The following is an 18039-nucleotide window of genomic DNA, read 5'->3' as shown; positions in this document are numbered from 1 at the left end:
GAAATCATGATATTGAGTACTAGTAGTATTATCCTAATGAATATTAAAATCACCCAATAACCTAATATTCGGTACATAAGTCTGTTAACATAATAGAAAATTAATGAATGAAAGTAGACAAATCAGATAACTTAGGTGGGCTATAATCATTACAACAACTGTAGGAGTTGAACCTTTGAGTTGTACAGCCAAGACTTCAAAAGATGATGGCTCAGAAACAGAAATTGGACAGATTTTATAACTGTCGTGATAAATAAGTGCAAAGCCACCCCCTTTACCAGAGCAACAAGGTTTGCATGTGTAGGCTTATCCAGATGGTGTTTGATTAAGTGGAGAAATTAATTAGGCTTAAGTGTGGTAAGAAACACAGTCATGAAATATTATATTATATTATCTGGAGGTACAAGTTTTGTTTGAGGCACTTAAAGTAGATATCAAAAGGAAAACTATATGTTTAGCTTTGTGTGTGTCTGTGTCACACACACACACACACGTCCACAAACACACTGTCATCAGTGTGAGAGGAATACAAATGGTCGTCCCTGAAGCTTAAAAAACCTTGATGGACCTGCACACCCTTTCCAATCTGTGTGTGTGTGATTGTGTGTGTGTGTGTGTGTGTGTGTGAGCTCAAGGACGGCCAAAGACATTGCCTCTGGTGTAAAGAGACTGATTTCCACACCTCAGAACAAAATGATGGAGGACTGTGGGACCGGTGTGAGGGGAGACTGAAGCTGCTCCAGTATGTCTGTTTAACTCATGCCATGTGTCTCCCTTAGGCTTGCAAACTAACATAACAGTCATTTTGCTGGTAGACTATAATGACCATACTGGTTGAATTGCACATTTTTGCCAGTTAGACCAGTAAACAAATATAAAAAACACAGTGTGTCAGTACTCAGAAGCGCTCACCCCATATCAGTCCTTACCAGTATGACTTTCTAATGTCTCATCTTCACATCTAATGTGAACCACAAAAGATGATGTTTTGGAAAAATGCCTCAGTGGAAGTTTGAGGGATTCGATGTTGTTTTTCAGATACAGCACAAACACAAGCTCTTCTCTTCAGCATGATGGAAACACATAAACCACCAAAACACAAACTCTTCTGAATCTCAACAGAACAAAACTTTACACACTATCCCGTCTCCCCCTTTTCAGTTCTGCTCAAAATCACATTGAATATCAGAACATTCGTTTTTTTTTATAAACATTCATTAAATTGCTTATTAATAAATGTTCACCTTTTGATTATTGCTGATGCCTCTAGTAATTATGTGTCTGATTTTGGGTTAATTTTAAGCCAGCCGTATAGTAATTTTTAAACAATACCCAGAAGGTTGGGTTAAACATTTAATCACTGGGTCTGTCCATATTTCACCTAGTGCTGGGTTGTATTTAACCCAGCATTTTTTAGAGTATACCCTGCACTACACCACTGCATGCAAGGCATTCTGGACTTTGTACTGTACTTTGGGTTAAAGCATGTAGTTTACATACAAAACAGCAAGAAGTAAATGAAAAAAAAAGTAAATGAATTGGGTCACTAAGTCACTACCCATATATCCCTGTGAAAAATAAGTGTGCTTCATTGTAATGAATGTGCACTTGTAGTGTACTTCAAAGTATATATTTTTTTAAACTGTGCTTGCAGACAATATAATATTAATGAAATAAAGGCCACGTACTTAAAGAGAGACTGTTTCTTAACACACTTTTAAAATGTGCACTTTGTAATACATTTTTACTTTAAAGTACATGTAAAATCATTTAAAATGTTTAGTAATCTTTTGTTGTGTTTAAAGAAGTACACTTATTTTGATGTGTTGACTAACATACTAAAGCACATACTTGATTATCATTTTAACGGCAGTTTATTATTGGATATTACATTTAAAGTTAATATATTTTATTATATTTTAAATGTACTAAACTGCAACTTCATTGCAAATATATTTAAACACATGACATAGTAGTTTGAATAGAAATGCGGGAGACTGAAGCGGACAGCGGGTGCAGGAAAGGTCCAACGTCCCGTTTCCACAATATTACCTGTCTGGGTAGGAAAGTAAACCTGCCAGAGCCTTACAGCCTCATTCAAACCCTCCATATAAACCGAGCAGACCTCCACACTGCAGAGAATCAATACGTCTGCAGTCCGTTTCAAAGCAGACGCTGAAGGATGTTTCGTTTAACTGCGCCGGAGCTTTGAGAAACAAAAGAGCGTGAGCTACTGATTCACATAGACGGCTGTGTGTGTGTGTGTGTGTGTGTGCGTGTGTGTGTGCGTGTGTACGTGCGTGCGTGCGTGCGTGTGTACCTGGTATTTATCACGTTATGGGGACCAAATGACATTTTTGAGGTCCCCATGAGGAAACAAGCTTATAAATCATACAGAATGAGTTTTGAGAAAGTAAAAATGCTTTTCTGTAAGGGGTGTGTGTGTGTGTGTCTGTGTGTGAGTGTGTGTGTGTTTGTTTGTGTGTGTGTGTGTGTGTGTGTGTGTGGAGGGACGGGGGTAAACAGGCAGGCCTAAGTGGGTAAATACGCGTGATGGAGGCCTGGGAAATGCTGTTGACTCAAGATTATATGCAGAGGAATATGGCGCTCGGTCAACACACCTGCTTTCTCCATACTAAAGGTCATTATCAAAACACTACAGTCTTTCCAGTAGCAGGCTACGTTTTCCAACAAACATTGATATAACATGGCATTTTTTGTTGAAATAGTAAAGTTTTTCCAGTAAGAAGCTATTTTTTTCCTATGATAAGCATTGAATCGTGTCAGAATGCTGCACTTTTCATCACATTTTATTGTGTCTGCAGCTTTATGGCGAGGCTGTTTCTTTCTAATGTTTAAGTGTGCATTAAATATACATTTGCATTAATTACATTTATATTTACATTACATAAAATCTACAGAGACTTGAAATGGCCTAATAAAATCTAAATCGATTTTATGGTCCCATATGATTTTGTGGCACATTTCTCGCAGGTCGACAAAAAATGAATTGTTTTGCAGAATGTATTAGTTTTACTTAATCCAGAGTGAAAATATTATTTTAAAAAGCTGGAAACTGGTTATTAACTGGTTCATTTAGTTCTCATAATATTTAACGAGATCAAACTCACATCGTTCCTCTAAGTCTGATTAATTTAGTGAATCGGTTCATTCACTCAGTTCTTAAATGATTCATCAAAACACTGCTATGGCGTTATCACAGCAGTTCAGCTTTTCCAGTAACTAATTTTTCCTGTGACTAACAGCAGGCTATATATGACATAACAGAAATAGTGATTTTCCAGTAATAAGCTGCTTTTTCTAACAATTAGCCTTGTGGTTTAGTGTTTCGAAATGCTGCATTATTATATTTTTCACAACATTTAATGGAAGCCGAGGCAGATAATCAAACACGCTCTGTGAATTCTCTCATACCGCAGCATCGTGAAGTCCAGTTTGATTCAATGAATTGGTTTGTAAATAAATGATTCAGTGCTCAAATGAACGATTCACGATTCCTTTTTTCAATAGTGAATCTTCTTGCTATTGAACACAATTGTGAGTATGAAAATGCTCTTAACACCTCAACACGAGCGCGTGTGACAATAATATATGGGAAAAATAAGCCGTTTCCCATCGGACCACATTAGTCATGCACGCGTGACATCTTGTTTAGTGCCTCTCTCATTATGTTGTGTCACTGACATTTCCAGCAGAAGGCTCTGTGGAGAGAGTGCAATCGAATGCTATTTGAGATATATGAGTATGTTATTGCATGACCCTCCTCTCCTCCATCATCTTCCTGTCTTCCCTACAGGACTTCCCACACACACACACACACACACACACACACACACACTCTCTCTCTCTCTCTCTCTCTCTCACACACACACACACACACACACACTCTCTCTCTCTCTCTCTCTCTCACACACACACACACACACACACACTCTCTCTCTCTCACACACACACACACACACACACTCACACACACACACACACACAGTTCAGAATTTTGGGATAAGTAAGACGTTTTTAAGAAGTGTCTTGTCTTCTGCTCATCAAGGCTGAATTGATTTGATCAAAAATACAGAAAAAACGAAATATTGTGAAATATTATTACAATTTAAAACAGCTGTTTTCTATGTGAATATATATATTAAACTGTAATTTATTCCTGTGATCAAAGCTGTATTTTCAGCATCATTACTCCAGTCTTCAGTGTCACATGATCTTCAGAAATCATTCTAATATGCTGATTTGCTGCTCAAGAAACATTTCTGATTATTATCAATGCTGAAAACAGTTGTGCTATTATATTTATATTATAGTTGTGCTAATATTTTTTTGGAACCTGTGATACATTTTTCAGAATACTTGAGTAAAAAGAGATTTTTGATAGAGTTTTTACTATCACTTTTTTTTATTTTTTTTAATCAATTTAGCATATCCTTGCTGAATAAAAGTATTAATTTCTTTCAAACAAATAAAAATAAATAAAAGTACTGACCTCAGACTTTTGAACGGTAGTGTATATTGTTATAAAAGATTTCTATTTTGAAGAAATTCTGTTCTTTTTAACCCTTACTTTCTCAGAATGGATTTTCATAAGATTTTGAATGTTTGGGCAAATCAATAAAATCTATAGCAAATAATGGAAAAATAAATGATTAAGTAGTGAAAAAAGTTTCCAAGACAGCTTTAATTTGACCATCAGCTGAAATCTATTTGAGTTGTTTCTCTATATATGAATGAATCTGAGCAAGGCCTCTGTACTTTAGAGTATAGGCCACTATCTGTTTATTTTGCAGTGATTAAAAGCATGTTGTATGTTTATACAAACATGCACTCAACGCTGTTTTAAGCTCTGCACATTAATGAGAATCTACAGCCTCACTCCACATTGTCATTCCCGTCAGCAGCTGTTTCTCTCCACGAGCCGCAGCAGCAGGTAAGCAGCCGCTTTCAGCAGGTCAACAGCACAATCGATGGGTGAGCGCAACAGTCCAGCGCTCTCTAAACTGTCTTAACCACGTCTTCCCTCCAGAGAGAGGAGACCTTCACAGCCGCAGTAAAAGCCGTAGGCCTCCGCATCCTCCAGTCTCTCCCTCAGGACGGAACAATGTCACAAACTCTGGCATTTTTATAATCAATTTAGAGTCTGTGCTGTGAGAGCTGCCGGCTTCTCGTGCTGCTAATCCCAAAGTGACTTTTAAGACTTCACTGCGAAGAGGATAATCAATTTTATACAGCCATCCACTCGAGTCCTCAGAACGACACGGGAGGAGATTGAAGAGCACAGTGAACAATACACAGTGATGGAAAGACATAGCTGCTCATTAGTGTGCATGCTGGTGCGCTGCAGTGTTAGTTTTGACAGCAAATTTTGATTTAGTTTTTTTACTAAAATGCCATTTAGTTTTAGTCATATGAATTGTTTTTAGTTTTAGTCTAGTTTTAGTCGACTAAATATCATAAGATTTTAGTCGACTAAATCTTCAGTAAATTTAGTCGGCTGCAATCTAATGGGTTTAGTTACAGTGCATTTATTACTGTAAGCATTTCTCTAAAACTCATTATATAGGTTTGATATTAAGGTTATATCATGATAGACACCGATAGGCTAATTATGCATTCTTTATAGCAACTTGTTTACCATATTCTTCATTCTTTCAAGCAGACATTTATTTCTATAAATACATTTAGATTCATCTTTAGGGCTACTACAGTTTTTCAGTCAAGAGCAGTGAGTGATTTTCTGTCTTTCTGTTGTTGCTTGATTAACATCAATGACTCATTAGCAGCTAAATTAGGCTGCTGTCCCTTTAAAACCGAATGCACAGCTGCAATGGATGCAATGTACTGATACACTTTCTCCCTACTGTTTACGTTCAATTAAGACGTAATCAACTGTGTTTACGTGAATACTCGTCAAAATGGACAATTCAACATCATTTTGTGTGTGATTCTCCGTTCATGTGACGCGAAAGAGTACTCGCGCGCTGTGAGAGGCGCTTTCTGTGTGTGTGTGCTTCAGTGTCTGCACTCAGAAAACCGGACCGAATTGAGTTAACACTGGTGCGCTGGTTACCACATTTTACTAACCAACATTGATCAGCATCACCTCAGGAGCATCATACATCTATTTCACAACATCCGAGATATTTCTGAGAAGTTATTGGCGGCAGCATGATTCAGTGATATTGCTTTGTACACCAATCCCACACACATCAGACTCGTATTACATGAGTGTTGTAAAAATGCAAGGCAAGTTTTTACAGAGCTTTATTTATAGATTTTAGTTTTCAAACTTTGCACTTTAAAATAAACTTTTAAATGTCTGCTCACTAGTCCCGTTGAAACACAATTTAAGATAACACTTTATTTTATAGTGTCCTTGTTACAAGTTACATGTACTTACTATAGTATAGCAGTAAATTATGCATAATTACATGCAACTAAACCAAACCCTAATCACTTAAATGTATAATTACACTGTAACAAGTTCACCATAAAATTGCTAAATTGACACTTTAGTAATTATGGTGCTACTAATTAAGTGATAAAAAGCAGTTGCAAACGTTTAAAAAAAAAATACATATACATATCCACCTTATTTTTCCCGTAAGAACGGGAAATTTGTAAATTATATACATTATTTTAATGTATTATCTTAAACAGTTTAACCGTTTACTGCACGTTGTTATTGTTCTCGTTATTCCCCGACAGCGGCTAATGAACCAGAAGTCTCGCACATTCACAGAAAACAGCTCACTTGTTGAAAAATAAGGTGGAGTATATGCACCAATAAAATGTACCAATTTAATAGTAGTAGTAAAACAATTTATTACCAGTTAATATCTCATTTCTAATAAATCGGTTGAATGAATGATTCAGTGATTCACTCATAAAGACAATCACTTGTCGCCAACACTGAACAGCCAGTCTGGAACGCTGTTATATAGAAAACATATTAATATTTGTGTCCTTGTGCCACTGTCAGCCAAACCATGACATCATGGAGGCCTATAATATCTGGAGAAAGCTATTTGTTATTTCAGTGGCAGCTGGCGCAGGACCAAAGTGCACAGTTTGAAGCCTGCCATATTTGCCAATATCATGTGACTAATCAATCTGGTTTGGTTTGAGCCAGTCTGAGGATTATGTCTGAAATAAATGAGTTTTACAGCAAGAAGGTCAGGCTCTGAGACACCAGTTATCAAGTTATTATAAAACACAGACTTGACATTCATTCATTCAGTCAATCAATAATGGGACAGAATGGGGGTTTCTCATCAAAGAAACAATGCTTTTGGAGTTATGGCTCATTAGGCGTTTATTGATCAGTCAGGGCTGGCTTTAATACACCAAAGAAATGTATTTTGTATGTGTCTGATGATGTTATGCCTAAAGCATCTGTGCCAATAGTTTAGCGTCAAATCTTTCTCACAGTATAGCGTATAAGCTCATAAATGTGCCGCTGCAATATTTCCAATTAACTAAAGTCAAGGCAACAGGATTCTAATCTGACCTGAAAGGCCATTCGTGAGCATTACTCATCTGACATGATGTCGTTATCACAGGCAGCAGCTGATCGCAGCACTTTTCAGCAAGCAACTGGAGAGGAAAGAACCACACTGGCTCAACCAACGGCGTTAAAAAAAATGGAACTTGTTTGACTTTAGTCAGTATTTCTGCAGTTCTGTTTGGTGCCACTAGTTGCCGCAGAAAACTATGAATAATGAAACTGATGAACACAAATGTTAAAGGAATAGATCACCCAAAAATGAAAATGTGCTCATCCTCAGGCCATCCAAGATTGGGATCCAAGACCTAAGATTAGGATCAAATGCTTTTTATTGGGGGTCGGGGGCCTCCGAATGTCTAGATAAAGAGATTTCTGAGCAGTGCATTTATTCTTCAACTTATTCTAAAGGTGTGTGTGACTAGAACTTACTATTCATTTCCTTCAAAGTCTCAGGTGTGCTTTGTTTGAGTAAATAAGAATCGCATCTCTGCTCTAACTCTATTACCATATGAAATATAAAGCAGGGATGCACAACCTCTGAACGCTCATATACAGGCATATATATAAAGGTCATCTATGACTCCTGTTGTCATTTTTATCTGTGGTGCAGAGCTACCAAACATTTGATTTCATTTTCAGCTTCAGCATCTTTTGATGGACAGATGATGGTGTCTTGGAGAAGATGGGTGTTATTTTTAAACAGGTAAGCTGCCTTAACAAAAATACTAACCCCTTTGTATGCTATAATATGAATAAAGACGCTATCTATCTATCTATCTATCTATCTATCCTAAATAATGCCCAATTCAAATTCTCTTATCACTATTCAAAATGCATTTTTTTTAACAATGCACACCAAAACCTCAAAACAACTTGTTGATAAACTAAGCATTCTAAATAAGAAACTATTTTGTTGATATAATTATATTAAGTGTGAATAACATTTCCTTTGTTAGAGACAAAAAGATGCGCGCGTGAAGAAGGAAAATGCAAAAGCCAACCTTCAGCAGAGAACACGAGCATCTCTGAGGTGTCTGACACGGTCAAGGTGAGACATGTTTTATATGAGCTAGACCTATACATTCAGAAATTAATGCATTATTGTTTTATGCATGCTTTATTGAATCCATTACTCTAAGGACCTGTGTGCGTGTCTGTTTTCCCGTTGTGTTTTATTCCTAGCTTCCAGAAACTGAACTGAAACACGTTGTTAAGCAGCACAAGTATCATGCAAGTAGTCCAGATGCACTACTTTGCATTAAAATAATCGTTCACCCAAAAATGAAAATGTTATCCTCAGACCATCCAAGATGTAGATGAGTTTGTTTCTTCATCAGATTTGGAGAAATGTAGCATTGCATCAGTGTCTCAGCAATGGATGCTCTGCAGTGAATGGGTGCCGTCAGAATGAGAGTCCAAACAGCTGATAAAAACATCACAATAATCCACAAGTAATCCACAGCACTCCAGTCCATCAGTTAACATCTGGAGAAGACAAAAGCTTAAACAAATCCAGCATTAAGACGTTTTTAACTCAAATACGAGTTCATAATCCATAATAATGCTTCCTCCAGTGAAAAAGTGTTCTGGTCTGAATCAGGAGAGAAATCTGCACAGATCAAGCAGCGTTTAAACAGCTCTAAACAAATATGTGGAGGATTTATATGTGAGAGACAACAGGAGATTTGTTTTAGTTAAGCGTCTTAATGCTGGATTAGTTTCAGCTTTTGTCTTCTCCAGATGTTAACTGATGGACTGGAGTGCTGTGGATTACTTGTGGATTATTGTGATGTTTTTATCAGCTGTTTGGACTCTCATTCTGACGGCACCCATTCACTGCAGAGCATCCATTGCTGAGACACTGATGCAATGCTACATTTCTACAAATCTGATGCATGGAGCTCTCTTCTAATGAGCCGGTGGTATGAATCAGGTGTGTTAAATAAGAGAAAACATGCAGAGCGGTGGTACGCGAGGACTGGAATTGAGAACCCCTGCTTTTAAGCATTGACATCTTCAGCTTTCGGAGGATTTAATGTCTAGGGTTTAATGCACTGACTGATGAAATGTGCTGCTTGTGCATCATGCTGATGCTTGTCATCTTGACTAATTGAGCTTCATGATCGTGTCTTTACAAGGTTGCTGTGATTTATGCACCGTGTATAAAGGTTGATGTTTGTGTTTACTGGTCTTGCTTGAATGCATGTTTCCTCTAGGTTGTGATGGTCATCAGACCGCAGGTGCAGCGAGAGTTCAAACTGTGGCAGGAGACCCTCTTCATGACCGTCAGCATCATTGACCGCTTCCTTCAGGTTTGTGATTCTCAATTCACCTCTTAAACGTGGCAGTAATGGTCATGACTTCTCATATTGCTCTTTAGAGCCCTGAATGAGCGCAGAGCAATGTGTCAGTCCACTAATGAGGTTTGATATTTGTAGATTTGCTTGCACTCCCAATGGATCCCATTCAGTCGTGTCTTGAATATTTTCCAACTCTCTTTCTCCTTCCAATCATGTCACTTTTATTTTGGCTAAAATTTCAGATTACGCTGTATTTGAAAGCAGGAGTTTTCCTGGAAAATAGTGTTAACTTGATTTTCCCCCCCCTAGTTTTATTTGTTTTTTCAGTACATATTTAGACTGGTTCAAAACCTTTACTCTTGTTCTACTCACTTTGGCATCAAAAGACACTCATTTATTAACTCTCCCTCCTGTTCGGCGTCGTTCCTGATGGAAGTGTCTGCTCTGGACCATAATCTAGTCCACGTTCCTCCGTCCCTCACTGCAGGATTCATTCTGTTTTATTTTATTTGTCTTGTCTGTGAACTCTCATTAACGTCTTGCTCTGTAGCTAAGATTAGTTTGCCTGTTTGTATGTTGTTTGAGTATTAAACCGGTGTTTAGGGAAGTGTGTGAAATATTGAAAGTAATCCATTGGCACCGAAACGATGTGAACGTTTCATCTAGATAATGTCTGTCTGGCAGAGTGTGAGTCTACAGACTTTAGCTCCCGTGATGCAGGCCGTCGTACGGATGCTGGAGAAGGTTACTGACCAATGCAAGGTAAGACCAATCTCATGGAAATGATGAATGCGTGAATTCTTCTGCTAGAAAAAGACTTGTCTGCATTTTTCTTCTCATGGCTCTTTGATGATTTTCTTTTGTTCATCTAAGTTGCTTTGGATAAAGGCACCTGCTAAATGCATGAGTGTTTTCCTCCTCAGTTGCAGGAGATTAAGAGCAGGTATGTGCAGAAGTATGTGAAGGTTTCTTCAAGCATCTGCACGGTCGACGGATTCTCCAGTGATCTTTGGCGCAAACATCGGTTTTAATTTTGAGGCACTTGAAGAGTTCTTAGGCACTTAAACTGATTTGTATCAGGTTTTAATTATGCTTTTTAATCCCATATTTGTTTATTTTTATAAAATGTATTCTAGTCGAGCTAAAGTGTCAGACTGCGATTTACTATACTGTATGAATGTAAGCCAGTGAATGAACTGATGTGATTAATATAAGTCTGCATTTCATACTAAGACGGTCAATAAATGAATATTCATTTGATTACAAAATCCATGCAATTGTATTTTCTAATAATCACCTTTTCCCTTAAACTATTGCAATTAAATGACTGAATTTAGGTCCAGAGTCTTTCATTTGTGGACTATTTACTGTGACGGGGAATCAAACCAGGCAAATTAAATGTGACTCTCTCAGGAGGGTTAAAATGCTTTGCTACATATTATGCTTTTGTCCTGAAGGACACTGGTGTTAAAGAGAAATATTACTTCATAAAGTGCCACAGCAGCGTGTCCCTGGCTCTGGTAACTAATGTGTGGAGTGTGTCTGTTTTAGTTCTTCAGTAAGAAACACACACATCTGTACAACAGAGAGCGTTTACTGCAAGCCAAGGTTTGAATGGAAAATGCAACAGGATTTGTCAATGCATTTTCATTTGTCAACTTAAATGGCATTGCTTTTTACATTTCTGAAGCAGGGACTTTGAATGTATTCGAGTTGAGTTGTGTTATTTACAGACTGATGCACACAAATTTGGTTTGGGTTTGTTTTTGTAAATGTATTGGGTTTTTGTCATGCAAAAGGATGTTTCAGATGCTGTCCAGGTGTTCATTTGCACATCTGACAGACTGATGGCACACACTGAGAAACACTTACAGGTGTTTTAAGTGTCTATTGACCTGAAGAACGAACTCTGGAATGTTTCACTCTTAAAGATTCAAGGCTTTTATCATGTGAGGCCACATTAGAATATTTAAAAAATAATATTCTGTCCCTTCATTGTAAACGCCTCACTGTAACCCAGATTTCAGCTGTTTTAAGCCTCATGTTCTGGTCATATTGACCCAGAGAGGATTTTTTTCCCCCCAGAAAATGTTAATGTTATCGCTCACACAGCATATCACAACTTCCCAAATAATTTTAATTACAATAATTCTGCACTTTTGGCATTTCCAGTCAAAACTGACCGGCCTACAAAAAAAAAAAAAATTGCTAGTAAATCTCTCATTATGCTGTATTATCTTTGGGTTTAATCCCTTTATCAACTTGTTTTCTTTCAATCAAAACAGCTTTTGTGTGCTCATGCACTTCAGTTTATAAGTGGGGGAAAAAAACATTATTTGTAGATAATTTTAGCAATATTCACTCAAAAACTGCTGCAAAAGTCAGATCAATGAGGCCTACGATCAATCAAAACCTGTGTTAATTGAAAGAAAACAAGTTGATAAAGAGATTAAAACCCAAGATGTAAAGATAATACAGCATAATGAGTTGATGTTGCATTATAGGTTCTTAAAACATTCCAGGTCAAAAAGGACCGAATCAGTTGCTAAACACACAGGTTGCTGCAGTGCAAAGGACTTTAGATGAAAAATACAAAAACTGTACTCTTTAAAGGCAAATGCTTGTACACAAATCAAATGAATCAAAAACACACATTTCACGAATGCACTCAATAATAGCGTGCATACGCCGTCAGAAATCAGTGCATGTTTAAATTTTTAAGAAAAGCATTTTTTATTACTTTTTTTTCTGCCAAAACACCAGCTCCAGCACTATCCTGAGCATCCTGAGCGGCAAAGCTTCCCGATGCGCGAGTTCAGCGCGCTCAATGACAACACGTTTGTGATTAAATCCTTTCTTTCTTATGTGTTTCCAGTGTCAGAGTGCACCGATAGGTGGCAGTGGGTATCTCAGGTAGAAATTCCCAATATATCCCAGCAGCCGCTCAGCTGTCACACACACACACACACACGGAGAGAGCGCAGGAGTCTCGCGCAGAGTTTCACCAAACAGAAAGTGCTAGAGTCGGGGAACGGGCACTTCACGCCGCCGGAGCCGGAGACACAGCACGGATACGGATACATCTCGTATCGGAGTTGTGAGCAATGCGCTGGCAGCATGGCCAGATGGTTTAAGGAGCACCTGGGTTTCAAAACCACCAAAGCCCCGCCACCGGCGCCTCCTAAACCGGACTACCGACACTTCCACACCGCCGTCTCCAGCCCTCCAGCGTTCCACCTCCAGCAGCAGACGGGCACCGGGTTAATGTCCGCGCAGCCCGACATCCTCACCGCCTACAAACTCCAGAAGGAGCTGGACTTCGAGGATCCGTACACGCCGGGCGGAACCGTGCCCTTCTCCACCGGACTGAGTTCCGCGGGCTCGCCGGACGTCAAGTACGTGTCTCCGAAGCACCGGCTCATAAAGGTGGAGACGGTCGAGCGCAGCGGCTCGAGCTCGGGCAGCAGTAGCGGGGCGACCGCGGTCAAATCCCCCAGCTCTCCACCCGTCGAGCCCGAGAACGGCAAGCAGGAGAAGGTAAGAGCGAAGCCTGCACACTCACCTCCGCAGGTAGGCTTCATACGGCGCTGAACGGGACACGGAGCATCACTCAGTCTACTCAGTGTTATATAAAATCTGAAAATATATTTAGATTTTTACTAACTTGTTTTCAATGATTTTGAATATTTTTAAAATTTTAATAAATCAGTTCTATATTTATTTTTAAAATAAATTTTTGTTCATATTAAATAGTGTTTTAGTAAAAAAAAAAAAAGAAGTTTTTTTTATTAGTAAAATCTTTTTTTTTTAAATTTAGTATTGACAAGGAAAAATAAATCTAAAAATATAAATATAAAAATGTGTTTTTTTCAAATATATATTTAAACATTCACTGGTAGTGTCATCACAGTGTGAAAATATTTGACAATAACAGGGTTTACACATTCTGGCATGCTTTGTGAGGGTAAAGGCCATGCTTTAGCACAGAAGGTCTGCGTCAGAACCGGTAAGACGAGTTGTTTTATGTGCTCCACAACGGTTACGAGCAGGGAGGACGCTGTTACCGACATCCAGAAACACAATCCGTGGGTCTGAGTTTGGGTTTGACTGCTGTTAACATCCATAAACGTCTCTGAGCTGCTTGAGAATCCACATCCGCAGAGGTCTTACATGGCTTTGGGTTATTCTTGATATTTTAGGAATTGTAGAGTGCCCATATGTTATATTGGTTTCCATATATTTTTTGGGGTGGAAATGAAAATGGGTCGTTAGACATTTATTATCCAGAAGATTGTTGCTCCAGAAGGTGGCTGTGTTTTAGATTCGTCCAACACATGAGAGTCAAACCATGCAGGATGAAAATATGCAGAGGTCAACAGTAATGGTGACCTTTGACATCCAGTGAAAGTCAGTCATTTGCCCTAAAATCTTATTGACCATTTTTTAACGTTTTGCAATGCTTAGTATTGATACGTTTTATGGTGTGATCAGTGAAAATGTTGGTGGGTGGAGTGAAAATCTGAATGCATGCACACGTGCTTGGATGCCGTGTTGAGTTCATTTGTGTAGCGTTTTTTTTGTATTTACGTGAGTGATCACAAATGTATAGCTCGTTCAGAATACTTCCTCTGCGCTTCATACCTGCCAAACCTTGTCCTGCGAGGTGCGGCCCGTGCGCTCTCCGTACGCTCTCAGGTTAGTGATATGATGCAAGCGGAGACGGCATGCTTCAAACAGTGCTGTCATATAGTGCACACGCACCCGCAGGTGTCCCAACTATCTGGTTATCTTCAGTTAGGGTGCATACTAACTACAGGCTGCTGACTGACACGCTGTTGTCGCTGTCATTCTCGTTCTTGCCGAGCTGATCAACACTTCAGGCCTTCACAGGCATCATGCTCGTGGACTGCCTGTCAAAGCCAGACAACATGCAACTGACTCATCAATCCTGGTAAATACCGCAGCTTCTGCGCCGTCTAATTAAAAGAGTTCAGCTGCAGAGTGTTGTTTGTGCTGGTCTGCGCTCTTATCAAATGCTGTTTGTCCCGATTGCTGAATTGCAAGGTTGTTCAAGGAAAAGTTACTGCATAAGATCATATGGGAAAGCACAGGTGTGTGTGTGTGTGTGTGTGTGTGTGTCAAGGTTTGGCTGGTCAAAACGACTCCATTAGACCTGCTGGTAAATGTCGTAACTAACCATCTGCTTCCATTGATGGCCATTCAAAAGTAGCTGTGTGTTCAACGTACAGTGTATGCTACATATTGTTTCTGAAAGAAGTCTCTTCTGATCACCAGGGCTGCATTTATTTGATCAGAAATACAGTAAAAAATGTGAAATATTATTACAATTTCAAACAGCTGTTTTCTATGTGAATATATAGTCAAATGTAATTTATTTCTGTGATCAAAGCTTAATTTTCAGCATCATTACGCCAGTCTTCAGTGTCACATGATCTTCAGAAATCATTCTAATATGCTGGTTTGCTGCTCAAGAAACTGCAGTGACCCTAAAAATTAAAAAGCAATAGTTCACCCCAAAATTAATTTACTCACCATCAGGCCATCCAAAATGTAGGTGACTTTTTTCTTCAGTAACAGTGAAGAAGGTTTTTAGCTGAAACTGTGGTCCATGGTGATTCATAAAATGCAAGTCAATGGCTACCGACACTTTGAGAGTCAAAAAAAGCATAACGCAGGACACCAAATGAATCCCCGTGGCTCCTGATGATATATTGAGGTCTTATGGAGCGAAACGATCAGTCAGTGCAAGAAACTGAACATTATTTACAGCATTATTACTGTAATCCAGAGCTTCAGATAAAAGGGGAGATCTGATTCTTTTCCTTGAACAGGTTCTTTCGGACAGTTCGTTTCAATGAACTGATTCAAATAACCGACTCACTAGTTCATTTGCATGCTCACACAATGACATAACGTATGCGCAATTATATTATTAAAGCAGCCAATAATGATGTAAATCATGGATGTTTTACGTGTCTAAAGCATATAAAGTGAATAAACTAGTCTTCATCAGCTCACCTTTTTACATAAACAATGAGAAACCATAAAAACGTTAATTTGGCCCTTCATTCAAGCTCTCGGTTCATGCATGCGCAGATCAGCGGCTCATCTGTGTTCAGTCCGAGTCGAACTGTTTTAGCTGAAACGGTGGTCTTTGGTGATTCATAAAATGCAAGTCAATGGCTACCGACACTTTGAGAGTCAAAAAAAGCATAACGCAGGACACCAAATGAATCCCCGTGGCTCCTGATGATATATTGAGGTCTTATGGAGCGAAACGATCAGTCAGTGCAAGAAACTGAACATTATTTACAGCATTATTACTGTAATCCAGAGCTTCAGATAAAAGGGGAGATCTGATTCTTTTCCTTGAACAGGTTCTTTCGGACAGTTCGTTTCAATGAACTGATTCAAATAACCGACTCACTAGTTCATTTGCATGCTCACACAATGACATAACGTATGCGCAATTATATTATTAAAGCAGCCAATAATGATGTAAATCATGGATGTTTTACGTGTCTAAAGCATATAAAGTGAATAAACTAGTCTTCATCAGCTCACCTTTTTACATAAACAATGAGAAACCATAAAAACGTTAATTTGGCCCTTCATTCAAGCTCTCGGTTCATGCATGCGCAGATCAGCGGCTCATCTGTGTTCAGTCCGAGTCGAACTGATTCCTCAGTTCAGTGATTGTTGGAGGAACTGGAGCACTGAATCAGTTCATTCATCATAGAATCAGATACGCCGGTGTTTCGGCTCATTTCCAGTCGCAGTGACTGTCAGGCGTCTGAAAGTGAGCTTTGATTGAGGAACTTGTAGATCTGTGCTGCTTGAGCCACAAACTGATTCAGATGATTCAACTAGTTGAACTAAAAAGAACCGGTTCAAAAGAATGATTCATGAACCGAGCATCACTCCGGACCGTTTGCCTGTAGCTCTGGATTACAGTAATAATGCTGTAAATAATGTTCAGTTTCTTGCACTGACTGATCGTTTCGCTCCATAAGACCTCAATATATCATCAGGAGCCACGGGGATTCATTTGGTGTCCTGCGTTATGCTTTTTTTACTCTCAAAGTGACAGTAGCCATTGACTTGCATTTTGTGAATCACCAAGGACCACGGTTTCAGCTAAAAACCTTCTTTACTGTTCTACTGAAGAAAAAAGTCACCTACATCTTGGATGAGTAAATTAACGGCAAATCTTCATTTTTGGGTGAGCTGTTCCTTTAACTAGCTATTAACAGAGTTTATAGAGCCATGCTCTGTTAGAAACACTAAACACTAAACTGTGAGCAGTAGGATTTTCATATTTTGTGAACGCAGGCATCAAAGATTCGTTATCCGTGTGTGAACCGCTTAGACGCGTCATCGTTATGCTCTGTCCATCGCAGTGCTTCTGCTCGCTCATACTGAATGGTGTTTATCGACCGCTGAGGCTGAAACACAAGTATCCTGCTAGTGCTTTGAAAAGGCCAGCTAATGTCTTAATTACTTGACAAGTGGATGATAATTATGGAAATGCTTTCCTAATGCTCGGAATGCCAATATCTGTGTCAAGCGTTTTGCTCTATCTTGATTTTGAAACAACAGCAGTGTTCAGTCAATTACTTCAGTTTGTTGAGAATCGATTTGACATATTTAGTCAGATTTAATCTATATAATTTAAGTTTCAGATGCATTCAGTTCCTTTTTAAGGGTAGTTTTTGCCATTGCAATGCTCAAAAAAAGATATTTTGAAGAATGTTGGTGACCAAACAGCTGCTGGTAGCCACTGACTTCCATAGTATTTTTTTCCCATATTTTTTCTGTTTTCTTTTTCTACTGAAATTGGTGCAGAGAGCCGTGAAATGTTACTGTAGTGACACCGACTACTGAGATTTTGGTATTGTGACAACACGGATTTATTTATTATAATTAAAACATAAATAATGAAATCTTTTTTTGCCAGTATGGTAAGCAGACCGGCTGATAGCATTAGCTTATGATTTCTTTGCTGCTCTTGTGTTTTTGTTGTTGTGATTAGACCTTCTCGGCTGAGAGCGTTTGTAAGATGATCAATTATCGTTTTAAAGTAGTGTTAATGAACAACACCCTCCGAGCACACACACACACACAGTCACACACACTCTCACACACACACGCGCACACACACACACACACACACACACACACACACAC

General features: G+C 38.8%; 1 protein-coding gene across 2 annotated transcripts in view; it reads left to right on the top strand.

The window, feature by feature from the left end:
- Positions 1–12709: 12709 nt before the first annotated feature.
- Positions 12710–18039, top strand: part of LOC107711356 (SH2 domain-containing adapter protein D-like) — an 81233-nt gene continuing 75903 nt past the window's right edge. Inside the window, exon 1 of one of the 2 annotated variants that reach the window (XM_016516341.1) lies at positions 12710–13368. In XM_016516341.1, the coding sequence (XP_016371827.1) occupies positions 12949–13368 (420 nt within the window). In that variant the 5' untranslated portion in view covers positions 12710–12948. The remainder of the gene's footprint in view (positions 13369–18039) is intronic. The other variant, XM_016516340.1, reaches the window with a different exon arrangement.

This window comes from Sinocyclocheilus rhinocerous, unplaced genomic scaffold (genome assembly GCF_001515625.1).
Source record: "Sinocyclocheilus rhinocerous isolate Xijiao unplaced genomic scaffold, SAMN03320098_v1.1 scaffold1499, whole genome shotgun sequence".
NCBI classification, from domain to species: domain Eukaryota; kingdom Metazoa; phylum Chordata; class Actinopteri; order Cypriniformes; family Cyprinidae; genus Sinocyclocheilus; species Sinocyclocheilus rhinocerous.
The sequence above is the reverse complement of the archived record's forward strand: the minus strand, read 5'-3'. Positions and strand labels throughout refer to the sequence as shown.